Source organism: Pituophis catenifer, unplaced genomic scaffold (genome assembly GCF_029215685.1).
Source record: "Pituophis catenifer annectens isolate HBS135680 unplaced genomic scaffold, rPitCat1.0.hap2 SCAF_9, whole genome shotgun sequence".
NCBI classification, from domain to species: domain Eukaryota; kingdom Metazoa; phylum Chordata; class Lepidosauria; order Squamata; family Colubridae; genus Pituophis; species Pituophis catenifer.
Window position 1 is genome coordinate 24,839,873 of NW_027256889.1, and position 16,617 is coordinate 24,856,489.

At 42.9% G+C, this 16,617-nt stretch overlaps 1 protein-coding gene across 2 annotated transcripts in view; it reads left to right on the top strand.

Moving 5' to 3' along the window:
• TINAGL1 (tubulointerstitial nephritis antigen like 1) overlaps nucleotides 1-14,811 on the top strand; it is a 55,777-nt gene extending 40,966 nt beyond the window's left edge. For both annotated transcript variants that reach the window (XM_070949729.1, XM_070949730.1), the window contains exons 11-12: nucleotides 7,992-8,037; nucleotides 11,069-14,811. In XM_070949729.1, coding sequence (XP_070805830.1) covers nucleotides 7,992-8,037; nucleotides 11,069-11,212 — 190 coding nt within the window. In that variant the 3' untranslated portion in view covers nucleotides 11,213-14,811. The remainder of the gene's footprint in view (nucleotides 1-7,991; nucleotides 8,038-11,068) is intronic.
• Nucleotides 14,812-16,617: the final 1,806 nt, after the last annotated feature.

The window sequence follows — 16,617 nt, forward strand, 5'->3', positions numbered from 1 at the left end:
TACTGAGTGAGATCACTAGAAGTCAAAGAGAAACCCAAATCCAAGGTGTCCCTTTGTGAGTGAATACATTGTCTAATGAGAAATGTCAAAGTTGTGTTTGCTTTGGCACTGTGGTTCCAGCAGTAGATAACAGTGTCAGGAAAACTCAAAACTACAGTTAGTTTTTGACTTGATTTATGATGTTTTTGCTGAAATCCAGCATTTATTTCCAGTTTTCAGCAAAAATGCCTCATAGCGACAATGGGTTTCCTTAAGGACCATAGCATTAACAACCACGGTGTTTGCTTAATGACCATCACAAAAAAAGTCATAAAATCAGGTCAGTCATATGGGCAGGCTCTATTACCATTGTAAGTTGAGTGCTTGTTGTTGTTAGTTGCAAAGTTATGTCCAACCCATCACAACCCCTGGACAATGTTCCTCCAGGCCTTCCTGTCCTCTACCATCCTCTGGAGTCCATTGAAGCTCACGCCGACTGCTTCAGTGACTCCATCCAGCCACCTCGTTCTCTGCCGTCCCCTTCTTCTTTTGCCCTCCATCGTTCCCAGCATTAAGCTCTTCTCCAGTGAGTCTACCTGCATATATGAAATTATGGGCCTTCTCTGGAGGTTTGTAGCTTTATTTACATCTGGCTTTTCTCAAATTCATCATCTTACCCATTATTTATTGGCCCAAGAAATGTGTTAGAAATTCATTATTTTCCTGTTCTAGAGCAGTAAATTCTGCTCTCTGTCTACCCCAATCCAGTCTTTCAGAACCAGCCAGAACTCTGTTTCAACTCTATTGGTATTTTTAATACATTATAACAGTATACTACTTAGTATTTGTTAAAATTTCCAGGTGTCAGTCCTAGGTGATTTATAACTTCATACTAACCCATTTTCATTGAGGAAACAAAAGGTAATGCAACTCCAAATGCAGGTAGAAATTTTGCAAAATGATAGTACTAATAAGAATGCATGTACGCAAACACACATACTCTGTCTCATACACACTTAGTGTCACCTATAAAGAGTTGTGAGAGTGCAGTGGTTAGAATGCAGTATTGCTGTCTGACTCTGCTCATTGCCAGGAGTTCGATCCTGATCAGCTGAAAGTTGACTTAGTCTTCCATCCTTCCGAAGTCGGCAAAATGAGGACCCAGATTGTTGGGGGCAATAGGCTGACTCTGTAAATTGCTTAGAAAGGGCTGCAAAGCACTGTGAAGCAGTATATAAGTCTAAGTGCTATTGCTATAAAAAAACAGGCAGATTTTCAACCACACCATCACAACCACAATTTTTACTTTTATACTTGTCCTTGAGGACGCCCCTGTCTTCTACAAATCTGTTATATGTCTACGTTAGGATACTCTGTACATTCTACAGTGTACATTGTCACTAAAGTGACAATAACAGGCTGGAAAAGGGCAACTGGAACATTTTCAGTTAAGAAAAGGCTAGGAAGTTTGAGATCCTCCCACTTAGAAAAAGTCAACTAAAGATTGAAGTTGATCAAGTCATGTATGGCATGGAGTAAAAACATAGTTCTCATCGCTTTTTCTCTGTAACCAGACTGAGAGTCAGCTGGTAATGCTGAGCAAAAGATTTTAGACAGGCGAAATGAATAACTTCCTCTCACACTACACACCACTAACCTATGAGATGTGTTCCTTTATTGCCCCTTCTATACGACAGCTGAAAAGAAAGTCACTTATTTCTATCTCTCTTCTCTATGTTCTTGGCCACCATGATGAATTTATCTCAACCTGTTCATTTTAGATAGCTACTGTCACCCACACAATTGCCAGGCAGAGTCCTGCAGCTGTTAGCATCTGCCATTTACTGATAGCAGATTGATAACAGGTGATTTCAAATTGATTTTTTAAAGCAGTTTTTTTGGACAGCTTTTACGCTACTGTTGTTTAAATATTCATTTTTTAAATTGTCCATATTTATGTTCTTTCTTTGCAATACCTTTGCATTATTTTATCTGTAAAAGGTAGGTATTATCCCCAGATGGAATGATGATTACTATTCACTTGGATGGTTTAAAAACAGACTAGTTAGTTAATTAGCTTGTTAGTTAACTATTTATTTATTAAATTCATAGATTGCCCAACTCCATCCTGAGTTTGGACAACATACAATATGAATGTAAAAGCATAGAATACAGAAAATATAAAATATAAAAATAGCACAAAATTATCACAATCACTCTACAAAAATCTGCCATCTATTTTATTTATTTATCATTTTTTAACATTCTGCAGCAAATATACCTAATATTCTTTCTTCCTCCTATTTTTCCCACTGTGAGGTAGGTTGGGCTCAGAGAGAGAGATTGGCCAAAAGATACCCAGCTGGCTTTCATGACTAAGGGGGAACTGGAACTCACCATCTCCTGGTCATTAGCCCAAAGTCTTCCAGCCAATTTTTGTACCTAAGGTGGGGCTAGAATTCACCATCATTTTGGTGAGTGGTCCAAAGTCCACCTTTCTTGGTGATTGGTCAAAGTCACCCAGCCAACTTTCATATTTAAGTTGGGACTAGCTAGAACTCACCATCTCCTGGTTTCTAGGCCATCAGCTTCACCATTACACCAAATAGGTTTGGTGTAAGTTTGGAGAAAGAGGCAGGTTTTAAGGGCTCTTTATTAATAATTCTTTATTGTCCAAGTGTGATTGGACACACAAGGAATTTGTCTTGGTGCATATGCTCTCAATGTACATAAAAGAAAAGATACGTTCATCAAGAATCATAAGGTACAACACTTAATGACAGTCATAGGGTACAAATAAGCAATCAAATCATACTAGGAAACAATCAAGCCAAGCCATTCATTATTTAAAGAAGAAGGGATGTGGAATTTCAGATTGAAGTTAATAAAGGTAAAGGTAAAGGTTCCCCTCGCACATATGTGCTAGTCGTTCCTGACTCTAGGGGGCAGTGCTCATCTCCGTTTCAAAGCCAAAGAGCCAGCGCTGTCCGAAGACATCCGGCATGACTCAATGCCGAAGGTGCATGGAACACTCTTACCTTCCCACCAAAGGTGGTCCCTATTTTTCTATTTGCACTTTCAAACTGCTATGTTGGCAGAAGCTGGGGCAAGTCACGAGAGCTCACGCTATTACATGGCACTAGGGATTCGAACCGCTGAACTGCCGACCTTTCCATTGACAAGCTCAGTGTCTTAGCCACTGAGCCACACCACGTCCCTTATTTGAAGTTAATAGGCTCCCTCAATATGATCAACAGGAGCTCACAGGGACCAGAAAATTGCTTGCTAAATCTAACCTTCCCTAAGCTGACAATCGCATTCTTTAAAGTTAGATTTAACATTTTTCCCTCTGCACTTCATCAAGACAGATACGGTACAATCCCTGTGGCTGCCCCTATTAGCCCCTGTGATGACAAGAAGGTTGAAACCGTCTCACACGTATTACAACATTGTACTTTTTACAGAGACATTAGGTCAATCTACATTGTACCCTTAATAGATAAATAACCTGGATGGCCAGATCAATTTTAGATGAACTTTCTCCTTTAGGGTCTAAAACCATTGATTACATGTGGAGTAGCTAAATGTTCTATTGCCTCAATGAAAGCAAGACTTAACTGGTCTTTGCTAGCTGCTGATTTATTATATTTATTTGCTTCACTCTGATTTTGTTTGGTTGGTTCTTTTAAATTTTGCTGGTCATTTTCTGAATAAATATTATTAATTGCTAGAAATTGCTCTTCGAGGAGCATTAGGGGAAAAAACCCACACAAATGAGAATTTCTCTGTCTAGAACTGGATCAAACTCAGTCATGAAAATGAAGCAGGCAGGATGGTCCGAAGCTGGTATTTATCTCTGTTTTGGTGCTGAGTATGGATGAAAGAGTTGGCCTGTTTTTATCTGCGTCGTGGAAAATATTTCGAATCTTTTGTGCTGTGAAATGCAGATGATTAAACCTTCTGGATCCCTGCCAGGAGTACAGTCTTGGCAGCTGGATTCCTCACAAGTCAGCCAACTTTCCTCCAGTGATGCCTTCTACACACACACACACACACACACACACACACACACACACACACACACACCACAGTTGCCTTTTAAAGGCAATCTTTGCATCTCAGCTTCTGAACCATTTGGGCAACACTTGAGGGAAAATTTGAACTGGATTGCAGCAGATCAGGAAAGCTGCAAAGCGATAAGCCAGAGGTTCCCCCCCCCCACCAGACTTGGCAACTTTAAGATGTGTGGTCTTCAGTTCCCTGAATTTCCCAAACAGAGCTGCATTGTCCTCACATTGGTGATCACAAAACCCATCCAGGAAAACACTCAGCATTTGCACAAAAAAGTAATAGATGGAGTGGCTCAGTGGTTAAGACACTGAGCTTGTCAATCGGAAGGTCGTCAGTTCAGTGGTTCAAATCCCTAGTGTCGTGTAACGGGGTGAGCTCCCGTGTCTTGTCCCAGTTTCTGCCAACCTAGAAGTTTGAAAGCACGTAAAAAATGCAAGTAGAAAAATAGGGACCACCTTTGGTGGGAAGGGAACAGCGTTCCGTGCACCTTTGGTGTTGAGTCATGCCAGCCACATGACCATGGAGACGTCTTCGGACAGCGCTGGCTCTTCAGCTTTGAAATGGAGATGAGCACTGCCCCCTAGAGTCGGGAACGACTAGGACATATATGCGAGGGGAACCTTTACCTTTACCTAATGGATGGAGGCTTGTTAAAGAGAGGTCCAACTTTGAAGTAAGAAGAAATTTCCTGACTGGGAGAACAATTAATCAATGGAACAGCTTAACTCCCAGAATTAAGGGTGCTCCATCACTGGAGTTTTCAAAAATATACTGGAGAACCATTTGGCTGGGATGGAATTGACTGAACAGGGGATTGGAATAAAAGACCTCTGAGCTCCCTTCCAGCTCTATGATTCTATATTCTAATCTGGAGAACTGAGCCCCTTGTACCACCACGCTACTTGGATGAGTTCAGGACAGTGTTTCCCAAACTTGGCCACTTGAAGATGGTGGACTTCAAGTTCTAGAATTCCCCAGTCATGTTTGAAATGTAGTGCTCTGAGGCAGAGGTGGGTTTCAGCAGGTTCTGACCAGTTCTGGAGAACCGGTAGTGGAAATTTTGAGTAGTTTGGAGAACCGGTAGTAAAAATTCTGACTGGCCCCGCCCTCATCTATTCTCTGCCTCCAGAGTCCCAGCTGATCGGGAGGAAATGGGGATTTTGCAGTATCCTTCCCCTGGATTGGGGAGGGAATGGAGATTTTACAGTATCCTTCCCCTGCCATGCCCACCAAGCCATGCCACGCCCACCAAGCCACACCCACAGAACCGGTAGTAAAAAATTTTGAAACCCACCACTGCTCTGAGGAAACCTTTGCTTCAGGCAGCCCATGTGCTTCATTTTATCCTGAATTCTGAGCTGCAGCAAATACAGGATTGTCCCGGTTACTCATTTCATCAAGAATATCAAAATGCTGCTATGCTCCTCTCCTTTCTGTTGGAATGAAGAAGAAACTGAAGCACAGAGCGAGTTGTGGCTCTCAGCCAAAAAGTCTGTGCTGTATTTTCCATTTAACCTTATTGTCTCATGCTGATTGCTAAAGGAAAATCAGGCTCTTCCTTGAGCTTATCAGCCAGAAATGAAATGGGAAATCCCTCGATCGAGTGCCAAGTCTTCGTTTCGGCTTCTCTTCATTTCTGAATAGAAGAAATAAATTGTGTGTGTCTGCATTGTGCATTTCCCCCAAAGGTTCCTGACCAGTGGTGAAATCTGAACTGGTTTACTACCGTTTCGCTGGCTATGCATGCGCAGTGCGCACCACGCACCAAATGTGAGGTGCGCAGGCACAGTGCACGCCAAAAGAAGGCATGTGGTAAGTAGAACAGCGTGCGAGGGGGGGGGTGATCAGCTGTGGTGCGCAACGATCGTGCGGCTCACCTGGGATCGTCAGAGGCTTTTTTTACCTTTTAAAAGCATTTTTTTTACAACCTCTTCACCCGAAGAGGTTGTAGAAAAAATGCTTTTAAAAGTAAAAAAAGCCTCTGATGATCGCGCGGCTCAGCTGGGCATGGGAGGGGGCAGGGATTTTTGCTACCAGCTGCCGCCATCGCTACCGGATCAGGCGATCCGGTCCAAACCAGGAGCATTTCCCCCAAAGGTTCCTGACCAACTGTGGTTTGCAGCAGACCACTTGCACAGCGGGAAGTCAAGGTGAATCGTGGAGAAGGAGTCTATCTGTGGGAATCTTATTTATTCAGGGTGTACAGGTGGTCCTTGAGTTACAACCGTAATGGAGCCTGCCCATCATGATTGTACCTCGTGGCAGTTGTAAAGCAGGTGTGTCATGTGACCCACCCAATTTTATAATCTTTTTGTGATGGTCATGAAGTGAATCGCTGTGGTTGTTAAGCAAATGGCTGCGTCAGTGTATAGGGGTTTATGAATTGGAATAGACATGGTAACAGGTCAGCCAATGGGGACTGTTTGGTGACCCAGACAGCTCGGAGCCTGGGCGTGGCTTAGGTTCACTGATCTGTATATATACAAGTGCTTCTATGATTATATTGATTCTGTACTTCTGGATTCTGAGTTCTGGTTCTGGCTTTTGCTGCATGGGTATTGTATATAAAGAAGTTTCTTATATAAATGAATCCTGCTGAATTGTTTACTTGTGTGCTGGTTGGATTGCTGCAAACTCTAACAGCTGCACTCATTAAGTGAAAGCCGAGGGTTTGCTATGGGCACAGTTTGGCCGAAAACTGGAAGTAAATGTTGGTTTTCAGTAAAACAGTTGTAAAATGTGACCCCGGTGACCATGGGATGCTGCAAATGGCCATAAATGCAGTCCGGTTACTAAGGCACCCAAAGTGCAATCACATGACGGGGGGGGGGGGCGGCTGACTGTTGCAACTTCAAATCTGGGTTGTAAGTATCCCTCAAGTAGATCTGACGGAACCTGGAATGGTTGCTAAGTGACCAATCATTTTATTTATGTATTTATTTTTCCTATTTCTTAACCATCCATCTTAAGCGAAAGACTACCTGTGTTTATTAGTAGAATTTATATATAGCCAAACTTGTTGAAAATGACTACATTTTAAAGGGACACAGTAAAATGGTTGGGCTATGATCATAAATTATTCCAGAATTCTCACTGGAGGCTCAAATGTCCAGGCTCAAATTTTCCTTGTTTGAACACATTATGTGAAAAGTTTTAGCTCTCTGGAGAAGTTTGTCATTCTGGGAAAGGTAGAAGGAAAGTGGAGAAAATTGATGATCGGCAGGAAATTGGATGGACTTTGTTATAGGGGTGATGGGAACAATGTTGGAAGATCTGAAGGACCAGATTAGGGACAGATTGTCATGAAGAAAATCCACGTAGCTGCTAAAATTTGAAGCAGTGATGATGGCACATTGTCAATATTGCCCATTGAGTCTGCATTTCTTTTTAATTTTTCTATTCCGTGTTCATTCCAGTTTCTTTTCTGTGCTTTCGTGTATAGTTTTCAAAAATCCTAATATCCATCTTGAAAAGATTAGATTGCCTACTTCCTCTTTTCCCACGGTTGTCTTCTCCATCTTGCAACCTTACAGATGTGTTAGCTGTTCATCTCATTTTTCCTTTTTTCCCTTTCCATGTCATTATTATTGGATTGTGGTCTGCCCATACATTTATTCCAATATCAATTTCTTGTATTTTAGCTATTAATTCTGTTGACATCCGCATCATGTCTATTCTTGACCATGATAGATGTCTATTTAAGTAAAATGTGTACTGCTTTTCTTTTGCATGGCTTCGCCTCCAAGCATCTTGTAGACTTCATTTATCTATCATTGTGGAAAAAGTTTTTGGCAATGTTTTTCTTATCTTCCTATTTAATTTTGTAGGTTTATAGTCCAACTCATTGTCCATTATTGCATTGAAATCCCCTAATATACATATCTCTTCATATTCATATTCTATTATTTTTTTAATGTAACTCTTTTTCTTTTAAACCACAGATGGGGAGAAGAACGGAAGCCGGATGGGTCAAAAGGGAAATATTGGGTGAGTGCCATCACCAAGGATGTATTCCTTCTGTCAATAAGTTCAGAATATCACAATTCAACACAGTTCACTTAACCAGGTCAGGCAGATGTTTCCATCTAGAAACCCTCAGTGTTTCTCAGTCTTGGTAACTATAAGCCACGTGGGCTTCAATTCAGTGGTGAAATCTAAAATTTGTTACTACCGGTTCTGTGGGCGTGGCTTGGTGGTGGTGGTGGGTAATGTGACTGGGTGGGCATGGCCAATTATTTTTTTAACTTTTAAAAGCATTTTTTCTACAACCTCTTCGGCAAAGAGGTTGTAAAAAAATGCTTTCAAAAGGCTCTGACGATCCCAGCTGAGTTGCCTGATCGGCAGAGGCTTTTTTTCTTTTAAAAGCCTTTGATTATCCCAGCTGAGCCGCACAATCATCAGAGGCTTTTTTTTTTTTTTTACTTTTAAAAGCATTTTTTCGGCGGAAGAGGTTGTAGAAAAAATACTTTTAAAAGTAAAAAAAAAAAGCCTCTGATGATTGTATGGCTCAGCTGGGCATGGAGGGAGGGGACAGGGATTTTTGCTACCAGTCCTCCGAACTATCCGCCTCCATTGCTGCCGGATCGGGCGATCCGGTCCGAACCGAGAGCATTTCACCCCTGGTTCACAATATCACAATTCAATACAGTTCACTTAACCAGGTCAGGCAGAGTTTTCCATCTAGGCCAGTGTTTCTCAGTCTTGGTAACTTTAAGCCACGTGGACTTCAACTCCCAGAATCGTCAGCCAATGCAAAAAAATTCTGGGAGTTGAGGGCCATACATCTGGAAATTACTAGACTTCTGAAAAAATCTGGCCTATTATCCTAACTGGATTCCTTTAGTGACCAGAACTTATTCTTATCCTCAACTTACGACTGGTCAGTTAGCGACTGTTCAAAGATATTATGGACCTCCCTATGGCAGTTCTGAAGTTCCAACATCTGGGTCTGTCCAGCCTGCCCCCCTCCACAGACAATCACATGACTGCATTTTGGGTGCTCAGCATCCCTCCTGCATTTACAGCTGCTTGTAGTATCCCGTGGTCATATGACCACATTTTACAACAGTTTTGCCAACACCAGCCCATAGCAAGCCATTGCTTTGATTAATGACTGCAACATTTAGTTAATGACCGCTGCAAAAAAAGGTCATAAAATTGAGTCAGTCACCTGACCCAATCACAATCACTTACAAACATGATGGGCGGCTCCATTACAGTTGTAAATCGAGGATTACCTAGGACCATAATGGCGAACCTATGGCACGCGTGCCACAGGTGGCATGCGGAGCCATATCGGTGGGCACGTGAGCTCAGCTCTGGTGTGCATGCGCACGCTGGCCAGCTGGTTTTCGGGCCTTTTGGGCCCACTGGAAGTCAGGAAAAAGACTGTTTCCAGCCTCCGGAGAGCCTCCAGGGGAGTTGGGAAGGCAATTTTTGCCCTCCCCAGCCTCCTAGAAAGGCTCTGGAGCCTGGGGAGAGCGAAAAATGGGCCTACCTTTCCATCGCATACCAAAAGTGGGGGGAGCGCGGGGGGTCGCAAACGCATGCACAGGGGGTGGGGTGCATAGAATTATAGGTGTGGGTACGCACGTGAGCAACCCCCTGCACTCCCCCCACTTTTGGCACGCGATGGCAAAAAGGTTAGCCATCATTGACCTAGGATATATGATACTTAATCTCTATAAGGAAGCTCCCACAAAACAATGCCTGTAACCAATTGAAATAAATAAATAAATAAATAAATAAATAAATAAATAAATAAATACAATGCCTGTAACAAATTACAGTACTGTTAAACAATCCAGATGTGTAGCGACATCATCATGAAATGTCACCATTGGTCCCAGGGTCTACAAATCAAGGCAATTACACAAATCAAGGTAATGGCATGAAGATATCATCACACCGATGCTATTATTCATTTCTTCCTTTCTCCTCTTAATTCAAGACCCCCCATTTGAGATGACATCCAGAGCCTTCGTCATGATTCTTGTTGTTGTTCAGTCAGGAAGGCGTGTCCAACTCTTTGTGATCCCATGGACCATAGCATGTCAGGCTCCCCTGTCCTCCCGTCTCCTGGAGTTGCCCAAATTCACGTTCATAGACACAGGGCTACACTGGTTTATTCATTCATGTTATTTATAGCCTGCCTTTATTTTTACAAATAACTCAAGGCGGCAAACATATCCAACATTCCTTTCTCCTCTGGTTTTCCACACAACAACAACAACCCTGCGAGGTGAGGTGAGCTGAGATAGAGAGGCTGGCTCAAACCCACCCGACTGAACTCCGTAGCTAAGGTGGGCCTTGGTTCCTTAACCTCTAGACTTAGACTAACTTTATTGTCACTTTGAATATACACTAATCGGCATACATTAAAATAAAATCTTGTACCACATAAACATGACTAAATAAATAAATATGCATATACCCACATATATTATATGACATAGAGAAACAATACGGTCTAGTTCGGATGTATACATGTACATGGCAAGAGGGGAGAAACAGAAACAGACCATGAAGTGGGCGTGTGGGGTTCTAACAATGCTCTGAGCTCAAAGCACATGGCGCTTATAAGCAGTATCCTGAATAATGAGAAGCGAGCTTCCAATAATCTTCTCCACTGTCCTCACCACTCTCTGTATGGACTTTCTATCTGAGGCACTGCAGCCACCAGACCAAATAGGGATGCAGTTTGTTAAAATGCTCTCAATTGTGCCTCTGTAGAAAGTGGCCAGGACAGGAGGAGAAAAATGTGCTCTCCTCATCCAACGTAGGAAATGCAGATGCTGGTTTACATGCTTCACTAAGGATGACATGCGGAGAGACCAATTCAGATTATTAGTTATCAAACTGGCTCTCACTATTGATCAATGGTTCCCTATTGACCTGTGCTTGAGGGTTGTTGTAAGCATTTTAAAAAGTATACAAATGTAAAACTCCAGTATTAGACAAACACCAATGCTCTTCTGTTGGAAACCCCTTTCATTGCCTATTCTATCTCTGTCTTCAGATTGCAGCCAACTCCTGGGGCAAGGCGTGGGGTGAACATGGCTACTTCCGCATTGCCAGAGGAATCAATGAGTGTGAGATCGAATCCTTTGTGGTGGGCGTCTGGGGCCGGGTTGGAATGGAAGATATGCACCACAAGAAATGAGAAGATTGGACCCTTCAACCTTGCATTGTGATAACAGGAAGAATTTCTTTCCTTCTGTTGGCCCTATGTTTCCTTCTCCTCAAAGCATCTGGTATCTAGAACAGTCACAGGACACAACTACTATGGGTTTGGCCTCCAAAGACTTTGTCTCTGTTCTGGGGGAAGCCTAGAACCATCATGTGGATTTTGGACCTGGGAAGTCTTTGGAGGATCCTTCCTCAGATGGTGGGGAGGAAAAACCTGAGAACTTCTGAAATGGCTACCAAAGTGCTAAACAGTTTCTTGCAAAGGACCAAGAGAAGATATCCAATCTGACATTTTGTTATGTATAACTCACATACCCACAACCAAAGGGACCTGGAGATATCAGAAGCAAACCTTGCCAGGATTCCCTACCAAGGATGGAAAGTTGCAGGTAATCTGAAGAAACCTGCTGACTGGGAGACCAACCAACATATTTTTTTTTAAGTCTTTCCTGTGATCTATTTTACAGAACCTTCTTGGAAGTGATGACCTCTCTAGCATGACCTTCCCCAGAGGCAACCATGGTAAAATAAAGAGTTGTCATCCTCTTGGGCCAAATTTTCAAGCATCTCAGGTAGTAAATCTACGGATGAGTGGCTTTTTAGTCCTAGCAGGTATGTCTGGCCATGGACTCCAAAATGGCGGATGAATTAGATGAAAGAAACCTTGCCTCATTTTATGTGTCTGCAACATGTCCTAAAGTTTCAAGAATAGCTATATAGGCTGAAATCAACCCATTTGGATAGAGGCCAGGCTTAGCCTTGGGGGAGGCTGGCTTAGCCTTGATTTTCTGTCAACATGGAACAAGTTGTTTCTTGCCGATCCTATCTTAGAACATAGAATGACAGGACTAGAAGAGACCTCAGGGCAGGGGTGAAATCCAGCAGGTTCTGACAGGTTCTGGAGAACTGGTAGCGGAAATTTTGAGTAGTTCGGAGAACCAGCAAATGCCACCTTTGGGTGGCTCCAGAGTGGGGTGGGAATGGAGATTTTGCAGTATCCTTCCCTTACCATGTCCACCAAGCCACACCATGCCCACCAAGCCACACCTACAGAACTGGTAGTAAAAAAAATTTGGATTTCACCACTGCCTCAGAGGTCTTCTAGTTTAACCCCTACTCAAGGCAGTAATCAAAGTAATCAAAGTGAAATAAGTATCTGATACCCTTTAGGCCACACCCGCCTTTCTCCAACAGTCCTTCTCAGCTAGGTTGGGCTTCCGAGCCCCACAATTTCTAACATGGCCATCTATGGACATCAAGGCACAAATCTCTGGAGAGCACCAGGATGAGGTCAAGTTGCTTTGCTTGTGTGTCATGACAATGGAAGGAGGACTTCCTGTGTTTCTTAAGCTTCCTGGTTCAGCCCACCATGAGGTATTGCTGCCCCAAAGACAATGCAATTCCACCACAGCTTCAGCAGCTGGGTGCTTTGCCAAAGTCCTTCAGTTGACTTTCCAAGCCTAAAGCTCAAATCAGCCCCCAGGCCACCTGTTTTAGGTCCATCTCAACTGGAAAATAGGAGGAAATTCTCCTCCTCCTGTCTCCTCTGCCTGGTTTCAACTCCCATGGATTTTTTATTTTTATTTTTCCCATTTCCCTGCCGCATAGCCGAAAGCCCACTTTTGCTGAGTCCAATGACTCGGGTGCACCATCATGGCTCTGACCCATCGTGAAAACTTTTATCCTCCTGCCTAAAGCCACTCTCCGTTTACCCCGCTGCCTTTCCTCTTTTTCTTTTCCTTTTTCTCTGCCCGTCTCTGCACCTTCCGTGCTGGCGTGAGAGTCTCTGGCTGCTAAGCCTCCCTTGGCTTAGCGGCCCTTTGTTGAGAACTTAAGGCTGCTGAAAGGGGAGGCCTTCAGCCAGCCAGGCAGGTTGGTTTTGTCCCATTCTGCAAACTTTGCAAGCGCCAGTGTAAACACCGAGCGGCTGCCATTTGTGTGAAAGAAGCGGAAAAAAAAGCACATTAAAAGGCCCGTGTTCACGCATGACCGAGGCAGGGAGCTTTGGAAGAAGTGCCTGTGCTAGCAGGAGCCAGAAAACTCTTTTATGTGAGGATGAAGGGAGAAAATGGAGCTTCCTCTCCTAATACCTGATCAAAGCAGAGATTAGGGGAATCTCGGCCTAGTTGTCCTGGTGGGGGAGACGGGGACCAATCAAGGTTAGCTTTCAGGCTGCAATTAGAAGCCGGTCTAATGGGCTGCTTAGCTGCCTGCATTTGAAAGAAGAGGAACTTCCCTTGATGCTTTCAACTTGGTTACTGAAAACACCCATTTTATGGATTGGAACAATTGGTAGAAAGCCCACAAGATGGACTTGTACCGTATGCTAAGCTTCCAAAGGACAAAATCAAATGAAAACCAATGCAAGGAAGCATGGTCCCTAAACGCAGCTGCTAGATTTGTAACAGATCCACTGAAACATAATTGTGCAAAGCAGGATAGAAAGCTAGCTTTATCAGGCTGGGCTTGAATCTGTCCTGTCCTAGTAAGCTTTCTCAATGCGGGGCGTTTTTATGCCTATTTAAATATATAAATATATAAAATTTATATTTTGCTGATAAAGAAATAAAGGGAGAGTAGTGTAGACCTATTTCAAGCTATTCAGCTCTCATCAGCTAGCCATACCCTTACCTGGATTCGAACTTGGGCTTCCTGCATGTTAGGTAGTTGAATTAACCTCTGAGCCACAAGAGCTCTCGATAGAAAAACACTTAATATATATATTATTATTTGGTCTAATTGGCCTTCATTTGGCCAATCCAGGCCAAACAAAGATGAATTTCCTTCCGGTGAATTGAAACAGGGCTGTAGACATGCAACCACCATCCACAGGCAGCCGTAATTCCATTTTAGGTAAGTTTTGCAGCCACTCAGTTTGGCTAGGACTAACCCCCTCCATGCTAGCCTATCTGTATATTCTATCCATTGCTTAGGGCCTGTGCTCTAGAAGTGAAGATTCAGATGTGTATCCAAAGGGTAAAATCTCCTTTCAGTTGAGCTCTGATGTGACCCAGTAGTGGTATTCACTTACCTTCGCTACCGGTTGGCAAATGTGAGCACGCGCCACCTCTGCGCATGCACAGAGAGTCTGTGATGATGTCCGGGCAGGTGGATGGAGCCTCTTACCACCACCGCTACCGGTTTTCCCGAACCAGATAGAACCGGTAGAATCCCACCACTGATGTGATCCTTAAACTATACCTGGGCAGTTTCCTTGGCTACGTTATGGAAGTAGTTGACAATTGACCTTTTTCAGATTCCTTTTCAACTTCCCAGTCTAGGTCTGCACCTTTGGGATGTTTTAGAAGTCTCATGTCTCCCAGGACTTTAATCCCACTTAACTTCTCAAAATTTCCTGTTCCCTAATCAAAGATGACACCTGAGTGAATAAGGAAAACTCCAACATAATTCCCCAGGTGGTAAATGTCATATATATATTCCCTTATCAGGTAAAAATCTTTATTCCTGGAAAAGAAAAATACTGCTACCTTGACTAAGCATGAAACATCTGCAGTTCAATTTCAGTATTTATTATTTTGCTTTTGTTTATTTGTTTCTTGTTAATAAAGTGCATCGAAGATGCTGGCAGGAATTGTGTGTGATTAGTTTATCAGCCCTGTCCTAGATTCTCAGCTAAGTTTTATCTAGGTCCCTTCCTGAATTAAATGTGATGATTAGGCTAAATTTTTTAAAGCTTGTAGAATTAGTAGTTGATGAACTGCAAAAGTTATTTGTAGAGAGTTTTTTTTTTCTTTTCTCCATGAAGAACTACTGAATTTTCACAAAGGCATTGAAGCCTGAAAATGTGACGGATATAGATTAGCATTAGGTAGCAGAAGTAGAAATATTAGAAGAGAGAAAGGGAGAGAGATAATAAAGATAAGATAGATAGATAGATAGATAGATAGATAGATAGATAGATAGATAGATAGATGATAGATAGATGATAGATAGATGATAGATAGATAGATATAGATGAGAGAGAGAGAGATGATTGATACAGTATAGATAGATAGATAGATAGATAGATAGATAGATAGATAGATAGATAGATAGATAGATAGAAAGATAGAGGAGAGAGAGAGAGGGAGAGAGAGAATGAGGGAGAAAGATGACAGATAAATAAGATATGGTAGATGATAGATAAGAGATGATAAAAAGAGGGGGGGGGAGATCCCTATGAAGTAGGCTGGTTCCTGGTGAAATACCTATATAGCTTTCTTGGTAATTCAGATATGCTTTGCCCCGGCCTCCTTTTAGGACGCTTTTCGAATTTCTGTACAGTTTGTACAATTCCTTGCTGTTCTCCCTGCTTGGGGCTCAGTCTGCTTTGACTTAGTGCTGCCCCCTGCTGTAAATAAAAAGTATGAAGGGAGTGAAAGTGGGAGACTTAAAACAGAGCTATGCTGTAGGAAAATTGGCATTTTGTTCATATTTTCCTTGTCCCCCAGGAGCGCGATAAATTTGTGACAAGGATACCAAGTTTCTAGTTTTCCCATCACTCTTCCCTTCCCTATAAGGGCTCCTTATAGCAAATCAGCAGCGGAATGCAAGAGTACATTTTCTTTGGCTGCGAAGGGAAAGAAAGCCTGAAAATCCAGATATTATCCAGATTGAAATTGCTGGGGTTGCCAAAAAAAAAAAAAGTACAAATGAAATAGTTGAAAATGCCACTGTTACATCTGAATTAGAGCAGATCCCGGTGTCTTAGGCAGACCTCCAAATGACGGGTTGCACGTTAAGCACCGTAAAATGAAGCCAAATCGGAAGGATCACCGCCAGTAAAGGCTCAGAAGCAGCTTCTTTGGCCCCTGCAACCCTGCTGAACTCCTCATTTAGGAAAGGGGGGGGACTTGCATACTTGGCTCCCTTCCTCTCCATCGGAATGCTTTCAGGCATGGAAAGGCCAAGCCTGGGAAGCTGGGCAGCTGAGATAAGGACTCCTGCCTTTGTCTCGCTTCCTGTTGTGCTGGGATGTTGTCACCTTGGAAATCCTCCTTTGCAGCCCTTAGCGCCAAAAAGAGGGCAACCCAGAGCATTGGCTGTAGGGACAGTGTGTATCTGTGTGTGTGTGTGTGCAAATACACATCCAGGTGTGTATGTGCATGCATGTGTGTGTGTGTGAGAACATGCATGTTTGTGTGTGCACATGTGTCTACGTGTGTGCTGAGGCCCCTTCTTCCTCTCCACTATGTTTGGCTCTTTCAAGCTACAAGGGAGGATCTGTTTTGTCCTTGAGCGTTGTTTTGAATGCTGACCACTTAATCAGGGCACACAAAGCCAACACAAATAGGCAAGGAGTCACAGTCGGTTTGTTCCATCACTCTCTATCACTATCACACACACACAAACACAGGTAAGGTAAAGGTAAAGGTTCCC